The 18,618-nt window shown below is 39.4% G+C and overlaps 1 protein-coding gene across 3 annotated transcripts in view; it reads left to right on the top strand.

The window, feature by feature from the left end:
• PCGF3 (polycomb group ring finger 3) overlaps window positions 1-18,618 on the top strand; it is a 56,092-nt gene that overhangs the window by 22,012 nt on the left and 15,462 nt on the right. Inside the window, exons 2-3 of one of the 3 annotated variants that reach the window (XM_075726428.1) lie at window positions 9,788-9,830; window positions 16,980-17,097. In XM_075726428.1, coding sequence (XP_075582543.1) covers window positions 16,989-17,097 — 109 coding nt within the window. In that variant the 5' untranslated portion in view covers window positions 9,788-9,830; window positions 16,980-16,988. Of the gene's footprint in view, window positions 1-9,787; window positions 9,831-16,964; window positions 17,098-18,618 lie in introns of those variants that run through there. The other 2 variants (XM_075726429.1, XM_009482570.2) reach the window with 2 other exon arrangements.

Genomic DNA, 18,618 nt, shown 5'->3' on the forward strand with positions numbered 1-18,618 from the left:
AGTCATCTATTACTCTTTGACTTTTGATCACAAATAAATTGTTAAAAACTTAAAGAGTAATGTGTAGTGACTAATGAATAGTAAGAATTTCTGACTTAAAAACCTGACTAGTGTAAAACCCGTCACTGAAGCAGTCTCTTGGGGAGTAATATTGAAGATTGAGTTATACTTACTATGTAGAGACAATTTTACTACAGAAGTATTCAGGCAGAGCTTATTTTGGTTGCCAGGTGGTTGCAGGGAGGGAGAGAAAAAACATCTCACTCATTTGTCTAGGTACGGAAACAAGACTGGTGATTAAAAAAAAAAAACAAACCAAATCCCGAAACAACCATTTCAGTTACAAACTCACATAGTCCGTTTAAAACTGGGATCATAAGCTTTGTGGGTTTTTTTTAAAACTTTCTCCAGTATTCTTGTGGGGACAGTAATACTCTTTTATTAATTAAAAAAATTTTAGACACCTGTCTTGAAGGGGCTTTTACTTGTTTTCCACAAAATAAGGTGAGGGTTTTTTGTTGTTCTTTTTTGCTAGTTATTCAAAACAGTGCTTAAAACAAATAGACTTAGACTTAGGGAATATTTTAGAGAGAAAAATGTGATAGCAGTCTAGAGCTTTAGGTACTGTTCCACTTGTCTTTCTCTTTTCACCTTCCCTTTCTCTTAGTTGTGTGACTCTGGCTTTGTGAATGTCTTTTGTAGGCAAGGTATTCTTGATGCCAGGAGGCAGCACCTCTGACACAAACCTCTGATAACTCAAGATACTGTGAAGAAATCAATAACTTGCCTGCAGCTTATAAAATTACACCTTCTAAAGAAAGCTCCTATTCATTAGGGAACAATGAAATGTCTCAGCACTCCCACCCCCCACACCTCCCTTCCTTCTCCCCCTCAAAAAATCCAAAGTATTGGAATATGTAAAAACAAAATAGGTATTGACGCTTGCGTTAGGAAGGCATGGTGACTTTCTAATTCCTTCATGAAAGGTAAGTACATTCTGATAACACATCTTTTATACAGGCCTTGTAGTATCCTAGTTTTTATCTTTAGTGAAATTAACTGTTTCAAAACCTGTGTTTTGAAATAGCGATTATGAAGAAACTGAGATTGGGTTGTAATTGGCTAGAAGCTCAAATAGTGGAGAATGTTATGTTGGTTGTAAGACTCAGGCTGTTAACCTACACTTAGTTGTGGTAGGCAGGCAAGTCCCTAAAAGAAACATTGGGGTAGAGGCTTATCTGAATAATTATCTGCACTCTGTGCTGTGTAATTGGAATGGTTAGGTGGTTAAGCCCATTTTTCTAGTGGTAAAGGCAGCTAGTATTTTAGATGTAATACTAAACTAAGGCTCTTTAGTCTATATGTCATATTTTAAGATAACATGAACTTTGTGAGGCTGTATTCTTCCTACATGTTTCCAGTTTCCCATGCACAGAGTAAAAGATGTCATGTCTGAGTTAAAGTCCCTGGAGGTTCGCCCTATGCTTAAGTAGATTTGGTAGACGATCCTGGATTTGGAAGAGGAGGGAAATAGTCTTTGGTCTAGCTTTAACTGGATTTCAAAACCATACGTGATGACTTCCAGGCTTGATGACTATTGTGGTTTTCTAATTGGGATAAACTGTAAATATAAAGGGGACTTCACAAAATGTTCATTTAGCAGATTTTCCAGTGGATTTCCTTAAGGGACCATCTGCACTATCTTAGACCTGAGCACATGAAAGTAAAGTCACACTACTTGCTCATGCATGTGTGTCTGTCTCCTTTTCTGAGCTGCAGCTGCAGTATCTATCTAATAGTCAGCAGCTTACTCTGGTTTGGCATTCATATGCTCCACAAGCATTGGTGTGAGAGACTAAAGAGGAATAACTATTTCTAAGCACACAGCAGAATGCCCTATTCTGATAGGTCTGGTACAGAGAAAATAATACTTGCTCGTTGGCCAGCTGAGAAACAACTTCTTGGAAGAACTGTGCTTTGTGAGAATCCATCCTGTGTTCTGCACACTCTGTTTAAGTATTTCCCTTTTGCAGGACTGAAGCACAGCTTACATTTACCTTTGCTTAGAATCATAGAACTGTAGAGTGGTTTCGGTTGGAAGGGATCTTCAAAGGTAATCTACACCAACCACTCTGCCATGGGCAGGGGCATCTTTCACTAGATCTGGTTGCTCAAAGCCCCTGACCCTGAACACTTCCAGGGATGGGGCATCCAAAGCTTCTCTGGACAACCTGTTCCAGTGTCTCACCCCCCCTTGTCATAAAAACTTTCTTCCCTATATCCAATATAAAGCTACCATCGTTCAGTTTAAAACAGTTGGCCCATGTCCTGTCACTACAGGCCCTGGTAATAAATCTCTCTCCATCTTTCTCACAAGCCCCATTTCAGTATTGAAAGGCCACAATGAGATCTCCCCAGAGATGTCTCTTCTCCAGGCTAAACAACCCCAACTCTTTCAGCCCTTCTTCATAGGAGAGGTGTTCCATCCCTCTGATCATTTTTGTGGCCCTCCTCTGGACCTGCTCTAACAGGTTGTCCTGGTTTTGGCTGGGAGAGAGTTAATTTTCTTCCTAGTAGCAGGCATAGTGCTGTGTTTTGGATTTAGTATGAGAATAATGCTGATAACACGCTGATGTTTTAGTTGTTGCTAAGTAGCGCTTCCATTAGTCAAGGACTTTTCAGCTTCCCATGCTCTACCCGATGCACAAGAAACTGGGGGTGAGGAGGTGGGGCACAGCCAGGATAGTTGATCCAAACTGACCAAAGGGCTATTCCATGCCATATGATGTCATGCTCAGTATATAAGCTGCGGGGAGTTGGCCAGGGGGCAGCAGTCGCTGCTCAGGAACTGTCTGGGTGTCGGTCGGCAGGTCGTGAGCAATTGCATTGTGCATCACTTGCTTTGTCTATTATTATATTGATATTATTATCACTACTGTTTTACTTTATTTTATTTCAATTATTAAACTGTTCTTATCTCAACCGAGGAGTTTTCTCACTCTTACTCCTCGGATTCTCTCCCCCATCTCACCAGGGCAGGGGGACTGAGCGAGCGGCTGTGTTGTGTGTAGTTGCTGGCTGGGGTTAAACCACAACACAGGCCCATGTCTTTCTTGTACTGTGGTACACAGAGCTGTACTCTGTGATTTGTACGCAGTACTCCAGGTGGGGTGTCATGAGAGTAGTAGTAAGTAGAGAGTAGAGGGGGAGAACACCTCCCTTGATCTGTTGTCCACACTTCTTTTTATGCAGCCCAGGATACAGTTGACTTTCTGGGCTGCAAGTGCACATTGCCAGCTCATGTTCAGTTTTTCATCCACCAGTACCCCCAAGTCCCTCTCTGCAGTGCTGCTTTCAATCCCTTCATCCCCCAGCCTCTATTGATACTGGGGGTTGCCCTGACCCAGGTTCAGGACCTTGCACTTGGCCTTGTTGAAATTGACATGGTTCACATTGGCCCACTCCTCAAACGTGTCAGGGTCCCTCTGGATGACATCCCTTCCCTCAAGTGTATCAACTACACCACTCATCTTGGTGTCATCCATAAACTTGCTGAGAGTGCACTCAACCCCACTATGTCAGTGGTGAAGATAGTAAAGAGTACTGGTCCCAATACAGACCCTTGAGGGACACCACTCATTAGTGGTTTGCACTTGGACATTGAGCCATTGACTGTAACTCTTCAGATATGGCCATCCAGCCAATTCCTTATCCATCTAACAGTCCATCCGTCAAACCCATCTAACTCCAATTTAGTTGGAATGTGCTTCTGTAAACATGTTTAGAGAGATGTATTAGGTTACATGGTAAAGCTCATCTGCACACCCACAAAGGAGCACAAAGACATGGCAGGGTAGATGGGATACTTGTACCCTGCCTGACTACTTCCAGGCCCATCACAAGAGCCATCAGCTTGTCAAAGGCACATCTTCTCAAGCCCAGAGGAGCACAGGGGCACAATGGCAGGCAGGGAACCTGAACTAAGGACTCGGAAGAGGGCACACCCCTTCAGGTGTGTAACCTAACCAGGCCTGTCCCTGAACAGCCATGAGCCCCATTGTCCAGACATGCCATGCATGACCGTGAGTCAATGCTAGGGCACCTTTTGGACTGGGGGCTGGAGGTGTTACTGCAAAGGGTATGGGACATGTAGGGTGCAGGGGAAGAGCATTTTGGGATTGCAAAGGATTTACGGGATGTTTTGGGGAGGAGCCAAAGGCCGGGGAAGGGAGTCATTTAGGTGATTTGGTGAGGAACAAACATAGGAAAAGAGGGGCAATGGGATTTAGAAAGCCAGGCATGTGTAAATTGTTGGCAGGTCAGTACATGTGTCACGCCATGCCCTGTGTGTGATCAGTACAGTCTGTCTTGCCTTCTTAAATTCCTTTCTGACTCCTTCCTGGGTGAGGGGCTCTGTTCTGTGTGCAGGTGTGTCTGTGGGGGCCTGCGTGCCAGCAACTGCAGTCAAGCCATGGGCTGGAGGGCCCAGGGTGCCAGCAGCTGGAGAGACTGGTGTGAGTGGACGTAAGTGCCAGCGACAGGTGTGGGACCTCAAGGCCACTGGGGCCTGTGCGTCCATGGTGCTAGGAACAGGAGTAAGTGAGGGTCTGGGCACCGCAGCTGGAGTGGGACTGCAGGCCAGAGGGACTGTGTGCCTGAGTGCCAGCGGCTGGAGAGACTGGAGTGAGTGAAACCAAGTGCCAGATGCTGGGGTGGGACCAGAGGTCAGAAAAGCATGTGATTATAGTACCAGCAATTACAGTGAGTGAGCGAGCATGAGTGAAGAGCAAGCCAGGTTAGCCTGTGTGTGAGTGAAGTGGCCAGGCGTGTGTGTCTCTGAGGTGGAGAACAGAGGAGGATGAGCTGGCTGTTGGCGTGACCAAGTGAGTCCGGCTGGCTGCCAGGGAGACCCTAGGATCTGGGGATCTGTAAGGGTGAGACTGCTGGTGAATGTGTGTCTTTAAGGGCAAGACCACAGGGGGTTGGCTGCTGGGAGACCAGTGGAGTCTTAGCCATCTGTGTGTATATGTGCCTCTGTGGCTTTGGGGGTGTGAGACCGTGGTGGGGAGTGGAGGGATGAACTACTGGGGGAGCAGGAAAGTCCTGGTGACCTCTGTGTGTGCGTTGCATGTGTGTGTGTGTGTACTAGCAACCAGACCCCAGATGGTCTGTACCAGCAACTGGAGTGGGGCAGTGGCCTCAAAGACATTTATGTCTAAGGTGACAGCAACTCTGGAGACTGGGATCCAGGGGACAGCTACTGGGAAGACCAGGGGTCTGAGTCCGACTGCTGGGGAGGTCCACCTTGCACGTATGTGTATATGTTCTTAGTAGTGGACCTCCATTCTGCTCAGGTGGAGAGGGGAGCAGGGTGAGGCTGTTGGTGCTGTTTGTGTTCATGTGCATGCTGTGTGTGTATGTCTTGGTTGATCTGCTGTCACTGGCTGTTGTGGATATGTGTTGTGTACATGTGCTCTCTTGTGTGCATGTGCCTATTGGGAATATGTGCTCAGCCTCACTACAAGTTGTATCTGGGGGCTTGGAGCTGATGCAGGATTGCCTCTTTTGGGCTGCCAGGTGCAGCCTGATTTTTCCTTAAGTCTCCTTTGGCACTGCGCGTTTCACCAGTGGAGAAATTGATTATCACTCTTCAGTCTTTTCAGAGGAGAACAACAACTACTATAACTAGGCTGGAAGGCAAGTGGCTTTCCTTGCAAGAGTATGTAATAGAGTATGGCACTCATTTCTCCAAGTAATATTAAATGATTTTAAATCCTTCTTTGGGACCAATTCATATCAGTTTTTAGTAGTGTTTTAGCAATGTAATAGTGAGGCAAATACGCAGAAAAAAGTAGTGTACTATTCTTGCAGGCCATCTCTATTTTTTCTGAGATATTAAAGATTAATACCTTAATTTCCACTGGAACTGGAGAAACCTGACCTGTCAGTTAGTTTGCCTGTGATGTGATCTCTGCAAATTGTTCAGCCCACCCATGAAATGGGTACAGACTGAAATGCAGTATTCCACTCAACAGAAGGTAAACTTAAAATAACAAACTGGCCTGAACAAATGCATCAGGAAACCATGCTGCTGTCTGTATTCTGGAGGTAGTGCTGGTTTCACAATAATGTCAAAATACTATGTACTGTTTCAAATTAACTGCATGCTGCGTTTGTGCTTAGTAGATCTTTGTTTTAAGAAGACAGAGATAACAAACGCATAAAGGTTGTTTTTAATTTGTTTTCTGTTTGGCGGGGGTCCTCCTTTTTCTGTGTTGAGTTTAAGCAGTATACATGCTTTATTGACGTTAGGGCACTGGTGCCATCTGGTGGTGGTAATACATTCCCAGAAATCGGAAAAACGACTTGTAAGGAGTTCCACTGAGATGTGAGAAAATGCTGGCATGGTAGTAAAAAAGGTACATGGATACATTTGCTGCTTTAACATGTAATTATGTGGATGAAATAAGTCGTGAAAGGGCTGTTAATTGTAATTTGTCTTGCTAAAGCAAATTTAAATCTTTAACTATTTTTTTTCTGCTCAACAAAAAGATTTGTTTCTAGTAGCTTCTTCTATTAAACTGCAAATTTGCTGGCATTGGCTCTTTTGGACATAGAGGAAGCTTCTAGCAGAAGAAGCAATGTTTTGTTTTACAATATTTTAAAACTCAATTTGGAAGAAAAATTTTCTTCTGCATTTTGCTAAACCAGCACAACTTTCTCACTGCTAGTATGTTTGAAGCTACTGTTCTCTTTTTTTTTTTTTTTTGTGACTGATACCTTAAGTTTGAAAGTAAAAATTCAACAGCATAAACCTGACAGCAGTTGAAATAAACAACTTCGATATCTGAAGCCAAAGCAACCACAAATATTCCGTTTTCTTTATCATTCCATCTCTTAAAAAAAGTGTCCTGCATCTTAAGTTGTTTACCTGAGGTAATAGCCTCATCATTGACTAGAGTAATGTATAGCTTGTATTGACCTTGTTAGCAATGAAAGTAGGACTATGACTGCTTCTCCAGTTCTCTTGAAATAAATTTCTGACTCGTAAGTATCTTGTCCTGTGATGGAAAGATCTGCAGAAGTGCAAGGTACTTTATATTAAGCTGGTGGGTTTTTTAAATTCATTTCATTTAGCCATAATTCTTTTGATCTGTTGCAGGTCAGCATGATGTTATTTTAGTTATTGCTAAATAAATTTCCTCATGGAACAGAGGTCTGTCGGTTCAGCCATTAACAACTTGCAATCTTCTGTTGCAAATAGTTACAATAACAGGGTATGTTTTATGTTTTAATCCAGCTAGTTGAAGAGGCACAAATTCTGTACTTGTATTTCGTCATAATCTCTGACTTCATGACCGCACAACACTGCCTTCAGTTGCATTGTGCTGAAAGTGTGAATTAGACTTCCTTTTAATGAGGCATTAGTACTCTAGTTACAGGTTTAGGTACACAGTGTCAGGAGACTTTTTTGGAACCTGCAGGCCTGCCTAGCTACTGTAGATTGTGGAATTAGACGGAAACAGCTGTTAAAATTGAAAATATTTAATAGCATTTATGGATTTAATATTAATATTTAAATTAATATTTAATTAGTTAATTAAACAATATTTATTGGATGTCTTTGAGAGTAATTAAACTGGCTGCCATAGCAAGGACTGGTTTTTTTTTCTACAGTTTAATTCAGCTCATTGTAGACCTAGGTTTGTCTACTGGGTTTCATCTGCATGGTAGCTACTAACAAAAGTGTGCGAGGCTTATGCCTGGCATAATCCAAGCAGTTACAAGCATCAGATTTGAAAATTTTCTTTCCCACACTAAGATTTGGGTCTGAGTAAAGTTTCATTGTTGTATGTTTTGTTCTTAGAGCTGTGACTTTCACTTTAATGACACTGTTCTTGTGAATTGAGGTATACCTCCTGCTTCTATTAATGTCATTCAGCTTTCAGTGCTGTATAACCTTAGTATCTTTCAGTAGTTATTCAGCAAAATTACTAGCATCTGCCACATACAGCTTTTTTCCTCAGGATGTCTCCACTGTAAGCACTTCTACTTTTTAATGAAGTAACATTGTTATGCTGTATTTCAACAAAAGAAAAATATATGTGTTTATCCTTTTAAAATAGAGCAAAGTTGTAATGGTTTGTAAATCCTTCAGGCATTCAATTCAGTTCTGGATTTGTACCTGGCAAAAGTAACTTCCTGTTTTGCTTTACCAATCTAGGTGGTACAAATGAGAATTACAGTTTGATAATCTGTCAAGTTATCAAGAGTAGTCACAGCAGTTGAACAGTCCTTTAAAGAAAATCTGTTCTGGAATAGTAGCACTCGCTTCTGACTTAGTGTGCAGGATCAGTAGAGCGATCCGCTTGCCCAGTCTCCAACAACTGTCTGGATATATAAACATGAACTGAATTTCCCTGTCTTTAGCTTTTATAGTGCATCACTATCTTCCTGTAACCAGAACATGAAGAATATGGACTGACTTGGTTGTTGGCTTTTTCCTCACAAGTTGAGTGCCACTTTCTTCTTCCAGCTGAACCAAAGTGTTACCTGGTTCTCTTCCGGTAGCAGTGAGGGAAGTTGCATGACAATTCCTTCTGAAAGACTGTTACTCAGAAGTTTATGTTGTGGTGTGCTCTTGGAATGGTGATAAGCTTCTGACTCGTTTTCTTCAGAAGCAGTGTCATTGACTGCTCTGTTCTCCACATTTTGCTGCAGAAATAGATTTGTGGCAAATGCCTCCTGGAGTTTCTTTTCCTGTCAATATGAGGGGCTTTCCATCCTTGGTGAGGACTTTTTTTTGTGGGTTCCGACAAAAGAGCATCTCATGCAACTCTGCATGGTTTCAGTTAATAGTAATTTTTTTCTCTGAATGCAGTCAAAGAAGTTTGCAGTGGAATTGCTAAGAGATTTTTATTTGCATTGTGCTGAAGTTCTCACCTTGTGCTATCATTAATATCTTCTTGTATCACTGTATTTATAATTACCTTCACAATAGAACAGTAAAATCAGTAACTACAGGCTATGCCATTGATTTTTTTTGAGCAGGAAGGCAGAAGTAGTGATACTCTTCACCTGTCCCTGAAACATCTGAGTATTTTCTGTGGGAATCAGTAAGAAAAATTGCCACCTTCTGTCAAGCTAATCTGTTCATGTGAGATTATCCTCTGGCTAAAGGCGATGCAAGGTCTTTTTTTTTTTTTTAATATAATTTTATTTTGGAAAATATCTAGAGATTCTGGAAATATGAATTATTTCCTCAAAAGTATTTTTGGAAACTTAAAACACAAACTGCAGCTTACTAGCAAATACAGCTTGAAAACTGAGAATAATACTCATCTGTGGATCTTCAATCCAAAATCTTTTCTTTTCTTACAGACTGATCACTATCTACTCCACAGGTTGCGGTTCAAGGTTTCTGCTTATTTATTTGGTTATTTTTGCTGATATTTGTGAAGATAATTAAATTCGTTTCTCCATCACGTGGTGACAGGACTACTTGGATTTTTGAGTAATTTTCCTAGCCTGTGTGTGTCCTTTCATAGGAGGCTGTATTACATCTTTTTTTTTTTCTTATTTTTTTTCCCCTGAGGATCTAATTCTGACAGTCTTTTCCCCCTTTCTTTTTCTTACTCAGAAGTGCTTCCGCCCTGCTGTTATCTGAAATGAATATAGATACTTGGATGCTTTTAGGTGAATTTAGTGAGCTAAGTATTTCTTTGTAGCAGCTGGATTTTGAGGACTTTTGGATGTTAACTTTCAGGCTATTTTTCTGTCTTTTCAGGTCTCTGGATGGCAGACTCTGAAAAGAAATGCTGTTTTAAGAGGTATGCCTCAAGTAGGCCAAAATATTCCTGACTAGTGTATGTATAAATGATAAGGCCATACTTCTAACTAAGGAGTCCCTCTGCTGATCCTTTCTGTAAGCTTGCATGAATAATAGTTTTCAGTGCTGAAATATCTCTGACAGGTGAAAGCTTCTACAGAGACATTTAGGCTTGTCTTATTGGTGACATAGTTTTAGTAGAGAGATGTGTAATACACTACTTACCTTTCTGCGTGATCATCTTAACAGAACACTGCCTTAGTGGATGAAGTATAGCATGGACAAAACCAGTGACTGTCTGACGTGCATATTCCCTGCCAGCCTCTCCTGACTGTGTGTGGAGCGTTTTGTTTGCTTGTTTTTTAATTGGGGAATATAGTCCAGATGACTTTGTAGTTGTCCTCACTCATTTCCTCCTGGTGTGATGTAAGACTTACCAGACAGTAAGAGGCTGACACCATGCCAGCAGTGTGGTATAAAATAATGTCAGTTGGAAACAAGATGAAGGAATACTAACCTTTGTGCAAGTGATCATTTTTGCATATTACATGGATGTTTGGAACATTTTGTGTGTTTGTTTGGAGTTTCATGTTCCAGCACTGAAGGAGACTGCCTCTTCTCTCTCTATTGTTGTTAGTTGTTTCTGAGTAGTTGCTTTACAGCTGTTAGGAAAGCAATCTCTTCAAAATTGAGTTGGATAGCTCTTCTGTTTGTCTTCCAGCTATTTCAGGATTCATTAGTGACAGAAAAGTAGCAGAAAAGTAGGCTTTGTTTGTCTTTCCAAGAAAAAGATTGGCCTAACCCAGTCTTTTCAGAGCTCTCGTTTTAATTTTTTTAAAACAGGACCTCTTAATTCTTTTTTAGGCATGATTCAGGTCTCTGAAACTTTAGAAGGTTTCCTATTTCTCTAATGCAGTACAGGGCTGATTTGTTTTGTTCTGACTCAAAAATAATTCCCAGTGTAAAGTACTAACAACTTGGGTTAGAAGTGGCTCTTCAGCTATTGACTGAGATTCTAATGTTGCTGGTTTTTATGCTGTGGTTACAAAGGTCCTAAAGAAAATTGTACTAAGAATAAGGGGATACATTATTGCTACTTTCAGCACACCTGTGGACAGAAATCAAGTAGATGATGCTGCACTATCCTTGGAGGTGCACACTTGTAGGATGAGAGGCATTGCACAGAAGTTGCAACACAGGACATTCCGATGAGACAGTAGGAGCACTTTTTGCCAGTGAAGGTGGTCAGACCCTGGAACAGGTTGCCTAGAGAGGCTATGGAATCTCCATTCTTGAAGGTTTTCTGAATGCAGCAGGAATAGGCCCACAGCAACTCAATTTAAGTGGGCCTACTTCTAGTGCAGGGTTGGATTAGAGCAGTGTGGAGGTTACTTCCAATCTGTGTTACCCTATGAATCTATATAATAACCTGCTGAGGGGTCACTTTTTTTGCACTTTACATTTCCAGTAAAAACAGTGAGGCTGGGGTTGGTGTCTTGTCTTGTGGGGTTTTTTTTTGGTTGGTTTGGTGTTTTTTTTTAAAAAAAAAAAGAAGCATCTTTTTGGAGAAGTGTTTTGTGATTACAGAACTGAGGAGTTAGGGTAATTTGCTCGTATTCCAGCAACATGGTTTTGAGGGAGAATGATCATGCTTTGGCTCTAGTGTTCACTTTTTGGCTAGCTAAAGAGTGAAAAAGTTCGAGTTTTTATCAAATGTTCAGTCAGTGGATTGAGAGTCTTGGAAAGTTATGTACAGTTCTTACAGTTTTTTTGAGATTACGTGCTGTCATAGGTTACTATTTAAGCAGGTAACTCTTTGTAGGATAACTAATGAACCTCTGTGTCCTACAGATTTGTCTTGCTTGGCTTTGGCTTTCTAAAGACTAAATTAAGGTATGATATTTCTGTTGTCAGCTGCTAACTGCCATAGAGATTTGATGGGAGAGTAAGGTTTGCAGTGTTCAACTGTGAAAAAGGGGCTACTAGGTTTTGAAAATGACATGTAAATGTTCAGATTCTGGTCTGTCCTGTGAAATTGCCTGCTTTTATATAGGATAACCTTTTTTGAGACTTCTGCTTCTGAATGTGGCTGCGGTCCTGTGAAAGATTCAGAAGCTCTTGAGCATGCATCTTCTATGCAGTGACTGATTGGTAAATTACAAAATAAGGCCAATTCAAGTCGTTTCAATTTATTGTAGAGGTTTACTTTTCTTAATAACTCCTGCACAGTCTAGTGAGTTTATAAAGTCTCTGTAACAAAGACATCTCAATTTAGAGATGTGTTTTAATTTTGTTTTGATTTTTAAAATTTTATGCAAGAAGGTATCAGCCTAGGTGGTGCTTTGGAAAGGTAAACTTATCATCCCATCTTATTATTACTTCAAGCTGGCATGTGTGACTTTAACCTCAACCTGATTCTGCCAGTTTTCTTTATAAGGCAGCCAATTTTAGAAGCTGAGCTCATGCTAACTTCATTGAGTTGATGTCTGTGTGATTATGACTGGATAACAGTTGCTTGAAGTACTCAATGAGCAGCCTGAAAGCAGTCAAAACAGTAAGAAATTCAGCTTGCATGGATAGGCAAAGGTAGTGTAATAGTGTGGTAAATTCATAGGATCATAGGATAATTCAGGTTGGAAAAGACACCAAGAGATCATGTAATCCAACTGCTCTAAGCAGAGTAGGCTATGAGGTCAGACCAGGTTGCTCAGTGCTTTATCCAGTTGTCTGAACATTTCCACGCTCTTAAGCTGCAAGCTTGTTTGGGAATGTGTATTTGGAGATGGTTTTGGACTTTTGTTGGTTTTCTTTTTAAGGTTAAATTACTTGTTTTGGAAGTTTCTGAATTCACTTTTAGCTTTCTTTTCAACATATCGCTGTCTGAGAGATGGGAAGATGAGATTTGTGGAAGATACCATCTAGAGTTCAGATTTGGAAAAATCTCATTCCCTTTTTCAAAGGGAAGGTATTAAAGGGAAACCTGGATTTGCCTAGAAAATAGAAAAATAGGTTGGTTAAAGCCAGCTGGCTAATCTTGGTGGTTCTTAGTGAAACTTAATGTTTTTGGACATTGGGTAGTCTTGCTGTTTAGTTCCAGTTTGTATGAGATTACTAACATGGACTAATTGTATGTGCAGAAAGTGTCAGTAGTCTAAGCAGAAGGATGTCACTTCATTCAGGATTGTTTGGAGAAATCCAGCAGCTGGTAAACATGCTTTTCCTCCTTCCTTTATGTTACGACATGTTAATATGGTAAACGTAGCTCTTTGGAAGTGCTACGTAAATAGCAAAAATAGATGCTGAGAATTCTGAAGGATACTGAGATTTTCTCAAGATAGACGTCATCTTGCTTTCATGGCAGCCCAGCAGTTAAAAAAAATTAACTAGGTTTTCAGTTGCCTGGTTGGTAAACTCAAATAATATTTCATCTGAAATTTGCAAGCTGATTAGAGTGATGCAAAATCTTATATTTTTAATAGATTTTTAGTTCATTACTGTACTTGTAATGTTGGAATAACGGGTAGTCTTTATAATAATTAAGGTGGAGTTCAGATGATGTAGAAATAGGGCTTGGGGATTTATTTATTATATGCTTGTCAGCATTAATGTCTTGGAGATTTTTTGTACCTTCTGTTTGCTTCTAATCTTCAGATCTAATCCACGTTTTTTTCCTTACAGCAGGGTACTTCAGTGTATATATGGTTACTTGAAAAGTATGCTTGGTGCAGGTTTTTTTGGTGGGGTGGTAAGAACTTGGCTGTCTTATATGATGAAAGTGACTTTTAACTTTTGTTGGCAGTAGGCTGTAGGAACATGGGAATCTTGGGAGTCCTTCCCAAGAGCAGATGTATGGTTCAGATAGACTAATACCTCTTCTGAGTTGATAGTTGTTAACATACAGCAGATAGGAACATGGAAGACATCCTATGTTAGCCATCTACCCACATGGAGAGTTTCTTCCTAAGTATTGTGAACGGTAGCTTAGCTTAGTATTTTGTATTATGTCTGTGTATCCTTTTCAAATACATTAATGATAAAAATGTAGTTGATGGTGAAATTTGCAATTATGTTATTTACTTTCCTCTGATGTGAAACAGAACAGACAGGTGATGAATGTGCAATTACTTTACATTTTTAATTTGTTGCTGCTGTTAATTAATTTAATTTCTTATATGAAGCTGTAACATTAGTCCTTCTGTTTCTTCTATATATATGTCAGTAGTTTTGGTAATTTTTTTTCTTTTTTTTTCCCCTCTTTCCTTCTGGGTAGCAATTCCAGTTGTCTTCAAAGTCTTAGTTTTTAAATATGTTGTCTAACTGAACTGGCATCTTGGTAATACACCATTTGGCTGCTAGCTCCTCCTTTTCTTTCTAAATAGGTATGTCCTGGTCTGGCCTTTTTTTTTTTTTCTTTTTTTTTTTTCTTTTTTTTTTTTTTTTCTTTTTAATAAGGCTTCCTATTGTTTCACATTAACTTTTTGAAAAATAGGAGAAGCATTCCAATTTTCTTGTTTTCCCTGAGACTAAAGGACGCAGGTCTCAATTGCACAAGATGCAGTCTAAAGTGGAGTCTGACACTGACAGCTTGCTTACAGATGTTAAAAGTTGCATTGCTTATTGGAGATGTGAGCTGTGTTGAAGCTACCACGTGTGGGCCTCTTCATAGGCAGAGAAGAGATCATTCTCTTGTTTTAGCAGCTGCAAGACAGCAGTGTGGGCCAGGCATTCTGGAGAAATCTTCTACTGCAGGTTTCGTCTTGTTTTGAAACTGAGGTGTCTAATACCCTGGAAAAACCTGTACCCATTCTGCTGCTTCCAATAGTTCCTGGTTTCTGTTCTTTAAATGTCTAATGAGAGCGTTTTTGCACCATTCTTGAAAGATCTATAAAATTTTCATATGGTTGATTTGCCAGACTTGCTCTGGGTATTCTAAAAGACATGTATTTTTCCATTGCCAAAAAGTGTATGATTTTGTTTCCCATTCAGTCAGTGAAGTATGTATTATGTTTGCTGTCCTCTTTTTCTGGCACGATGGCCTTTATTACCATTTTGTAGTATTTTTACCTTCTTCGTTGTATGGTTCATTCATTGTTCTCGTAATATTATACCCTATCTGAACTGTTTTTTGTTTGTTGCAGGTTTTTGTTCTAGTGGCAGTGCTTGTCTCTACTGTAGTGGGGAAAAATTGTCATGCTTTTCCTAGAAAATAAGTAATTTCTTTGCTTCAGTTTTCACCATAATATCTTTGGCTCTTCTGCCTCTTTAGTGCTTGCATTCAGTCTGTGGTGATCCTGAACACCTTTTTCTGAATTCCTGCCTAGGCAAGTAACTAGAGTTGTATTGATAATGCCTTTCAAAGTGTCCTTGTAGCTTAATTTCTTTTTTGTCTGTCATGAATTATTTTTTCCAACGTGCTGGCTTTCTACTTAACTGGTGGTTTTAAGTCATCTCCTGAACTCTTCTTAAAAAGTGATGTTGAATAGTTCTTCCCCTGTGCCATAGAAATGTACTTACTTCATACAGTAGCTTCTTTAACTGGAGGTGTTATGCTCTAACTTCCAAGGATTTAGTATGTGGCTGGTTTTCAGTTGGTTAGAAATAAATGTGTCAAATACAACTTAGAAAAGTAATTCAGTTTCCTAGCATAGATTCTGACCTATCTTGCGTACTGCAAAACCCAGTTGTGCTTTCATTCTTCTGTAATGGCTAGTCACTAGCTTAAATAAGAAATCCCGGATACAATAAAATACGTTTGATTTTTGTGTCGTTTACTTCTTAGCTATGAAAACTGGAAGTCTTCCTAGCTGTTTTTATATATGACAATGCAGATTTTAATGGTTAGGTGTTGGATGTGCTTTTCCATAGGTTATAATGGGTATAAAGTACTTACTCAGTGCTGGTATAGTTCAGATTAGTGTGAAAGTTTGCCTTTTGATAGTTGTTTTTGCTTAGTGGCAGTTCATTAAACATAGAAAAAGAATATGACAAATTAAATTAAGGATCAGACAACCTTGTAACGATATTTCTGTGTGAAATTTGGGGAACATATGTCACCATTCAAATTCTGAAATGTATTCCAAACTAAGCTAGATGAAAACTAGTATTTGTGAACCAGGGACAGTGAAGTCACTTCAATGGAAAACAGTGTAATTCAGTGACTTCTGCAGTGTGGAACCAAATCCAATACGTTGTAAGCCAGTTTAGTCTTCTCTGTTAATTAACTCTAATGCTGTCAACTTATGGGAACAGTACAATTTTCTTTTTCAATATATTTTGAAAAATAAAATATAGCTATATTTAAAATGTAACAGTTCAGGCATGGGCTTTGTGTGATGTTTTCTGTAAAAGCAATTGGGACTGCTGCAGAAAAAGTTAAATGAATTTCATTTTTAATTTATGATTTGTCTTCCTTTTAATGGTGGTTATGCTATCCCATGCTCTGAAGAGAGAAAAACTTTCTAGTTCACGTTTCTCAGTACAACAAACTTCAGCTCTGCCAATGAGACTATTTGAGTTTGTAATGTGTTCTTTAATTAACCTGAGTTTAAATAAAATGGGATTTCAGAAGGTTTACTTTTCAGCTCCATTATTGAGACACAGCTTCAAAATTATACTTTAACCATACTGGCACAAGGCAAACACTTAAAAGTGTGGTTAAACCACACTGTGCCAAATCAGACCCTGTTATTTTGACTGTTCAATTATCAAAATGCTTTCAATTCTCAAATTGCTTTAAGGATTTTCTCTCTCCAAATTTTTGTGAGTTTTTCCCCATTATTAGACTGAATGTGATGACAGATCAGTAGAGTAGTAGGGTTTTACCTTAAATCCAAGTCCCTTGGTTGGTAAAGGAACTTACTAGTAGCATGCTAGAAAGACTGCTGTTCTGTTGAAATTTTGACTTGCAAGATAGGTGGGGTTTACATTGTTTCACTTCTGTGAAGTCCCTTAAAAGTTAGCACTATCATTGTGTGTCTATGTGTGCACATACATATACAGCATGAGAGTATGTATTTATACATATAAATATATGAGAGCCTAAAGCTGTATAAACATGTCTTTAGAGTTAATTCTAGTTAATCATTTATTCCCAAATGACTTTTATCTGATCACTACAGCTGTGTTACTTTATGATATGTCTTTTCTGCAGACGCCAAAGATGCTAACGAGAAAGATTAAGCTTTGGGACATTAATGCCCATATAACCTGTCGTCTGTGCAATGGATACCTGATTGATGCTACTACTGTAACAGAATGCTTACATACTTGTAAGTAGAAGTATAATTAAGTTAAAGAAATCCTTTTTGTTTTGTTTTTTTCTTTAACTTGATGTACAGCATGTTTTAATGGTTTTTAGTTGAAATTTGGCATCAGCCAAAATAATGCATGCTTCACTAGACACTGCTTTTTTTAACAGATGATTTGCTTTTTAACAAAGCAAATGAAGAGAACATTAAAGCTGTACTGCACAAACTTGAAGCCATATACAATTAGTGGTAACATATGCATTCAAGAATGCAGTCTGTCTTCCTGCTAAAGGAATGTGGAATGCCTAGTTCTCTCTTCTGTGACAGCTGACAGAGCATATGCTCTCCACCTGGAGCCTTCCAAATGTCTCTTGCTCTCTTCTGCTGCAGAAAGCAGCCATAGTTTATTGATAAAAAATAAGTATATTGTATCGCACCCTAGAAATAAGCTTTTGTTCCAAAATATTGTGATGAGGCAGTTGTTTGTTGTTATGTTACTTTGTGAATTTCTAAGTACTTCTAAATTTGAAGTATGCCCTAGTACCTTGCAAAGCCTTAGGTTTCAAGAAAGCTCAAGGTGTAAGTCCACCCCAGCATCTTTGTTGTTGACATCATGGGATATAGGAGTGCTAGGTTTTGCAATATTCTGATGAAACCTTGCATATTAGCATGGTTCCAACTAAAGATCTGGAAAGATTCCTTCTGAGGAGGAGCACCCTTATAGTACAAAGTGGTAACTCCAAAACTATTCTCTGTCTTGAGTCTGTTCTGATCCTCAGTTTCCTTTGCCAAGGTAGGTATAAGCTGAGGAATTAACCTTCAGTCCCGAAGGCCTGCTGTGGCGACGTTTAAATAGCCTCTGTAGCAGCCGCGTTGATGGCTTTACACCTTACATTACAGGGTTTTACCAAAAGTACTTTTTTCTAGCTGTGTCTTCAGAATCCCTACAATTTACCAACACGTCCTTGTCATCCAGGAGTTTCCATTTGTCCAGTTTTATCTGTTCAGAGCTTAGAATATAATTTGTTTTCTTTATATGCACCTGTATTAATCTATTAAATAGTATTTGCCATGCAACTTCAAACATTTGATGTTTTCAAATGCTTTTGTCACAGTATTTACTCTTTTTCTGATAAAGCTACTATGTTGTTTGAATAGCTTAATGACCCACAGTCCTGAACTTTGTTGGAGGGTAATTTCTTGGTGGCAGTGGCTTCATCTCCACAAAATGAAAGTTTCAGCAGATTTATTCGTCACCTAAAATGTCTTATGAAGGGGAAATACAATGCTCATGATTTATCAGAGATTACATTTTCCATTGTATTTCACTTAGAAGTTCTGTTCATCAGCTTTAATGAGTTTGTTGTTCTTGTCATGCTTCCATGTCACTTTGGTTATTCTCATGTCCCTTCTGCATCTGTTTCACATTTTAATTTCCACAGTGTTCTTTCTGAAGTGTAGAGATCCTTAAGCTAGGCTTCTACCTAGTTTTGCCCCAAATTCTTTACTGCTGCTATTAAACAAGATTATATACAAAACAGT

Source organism: Pelecanus crispus, chromosome Z (assembly GCF_030463565.1).
Source record: "Pelecanus crispus isolate bPelCri1 chromosome Z, bPelCri1.pri, whole genome shotgun sequence".
NCBI classification, from domain to species: domain Eukaryota; kingdom Metazoa; phylum Chordata; class Aves; order Pelecaniformes; family Pelecanidae; genus Pelecanus; species Pelecanus crispus.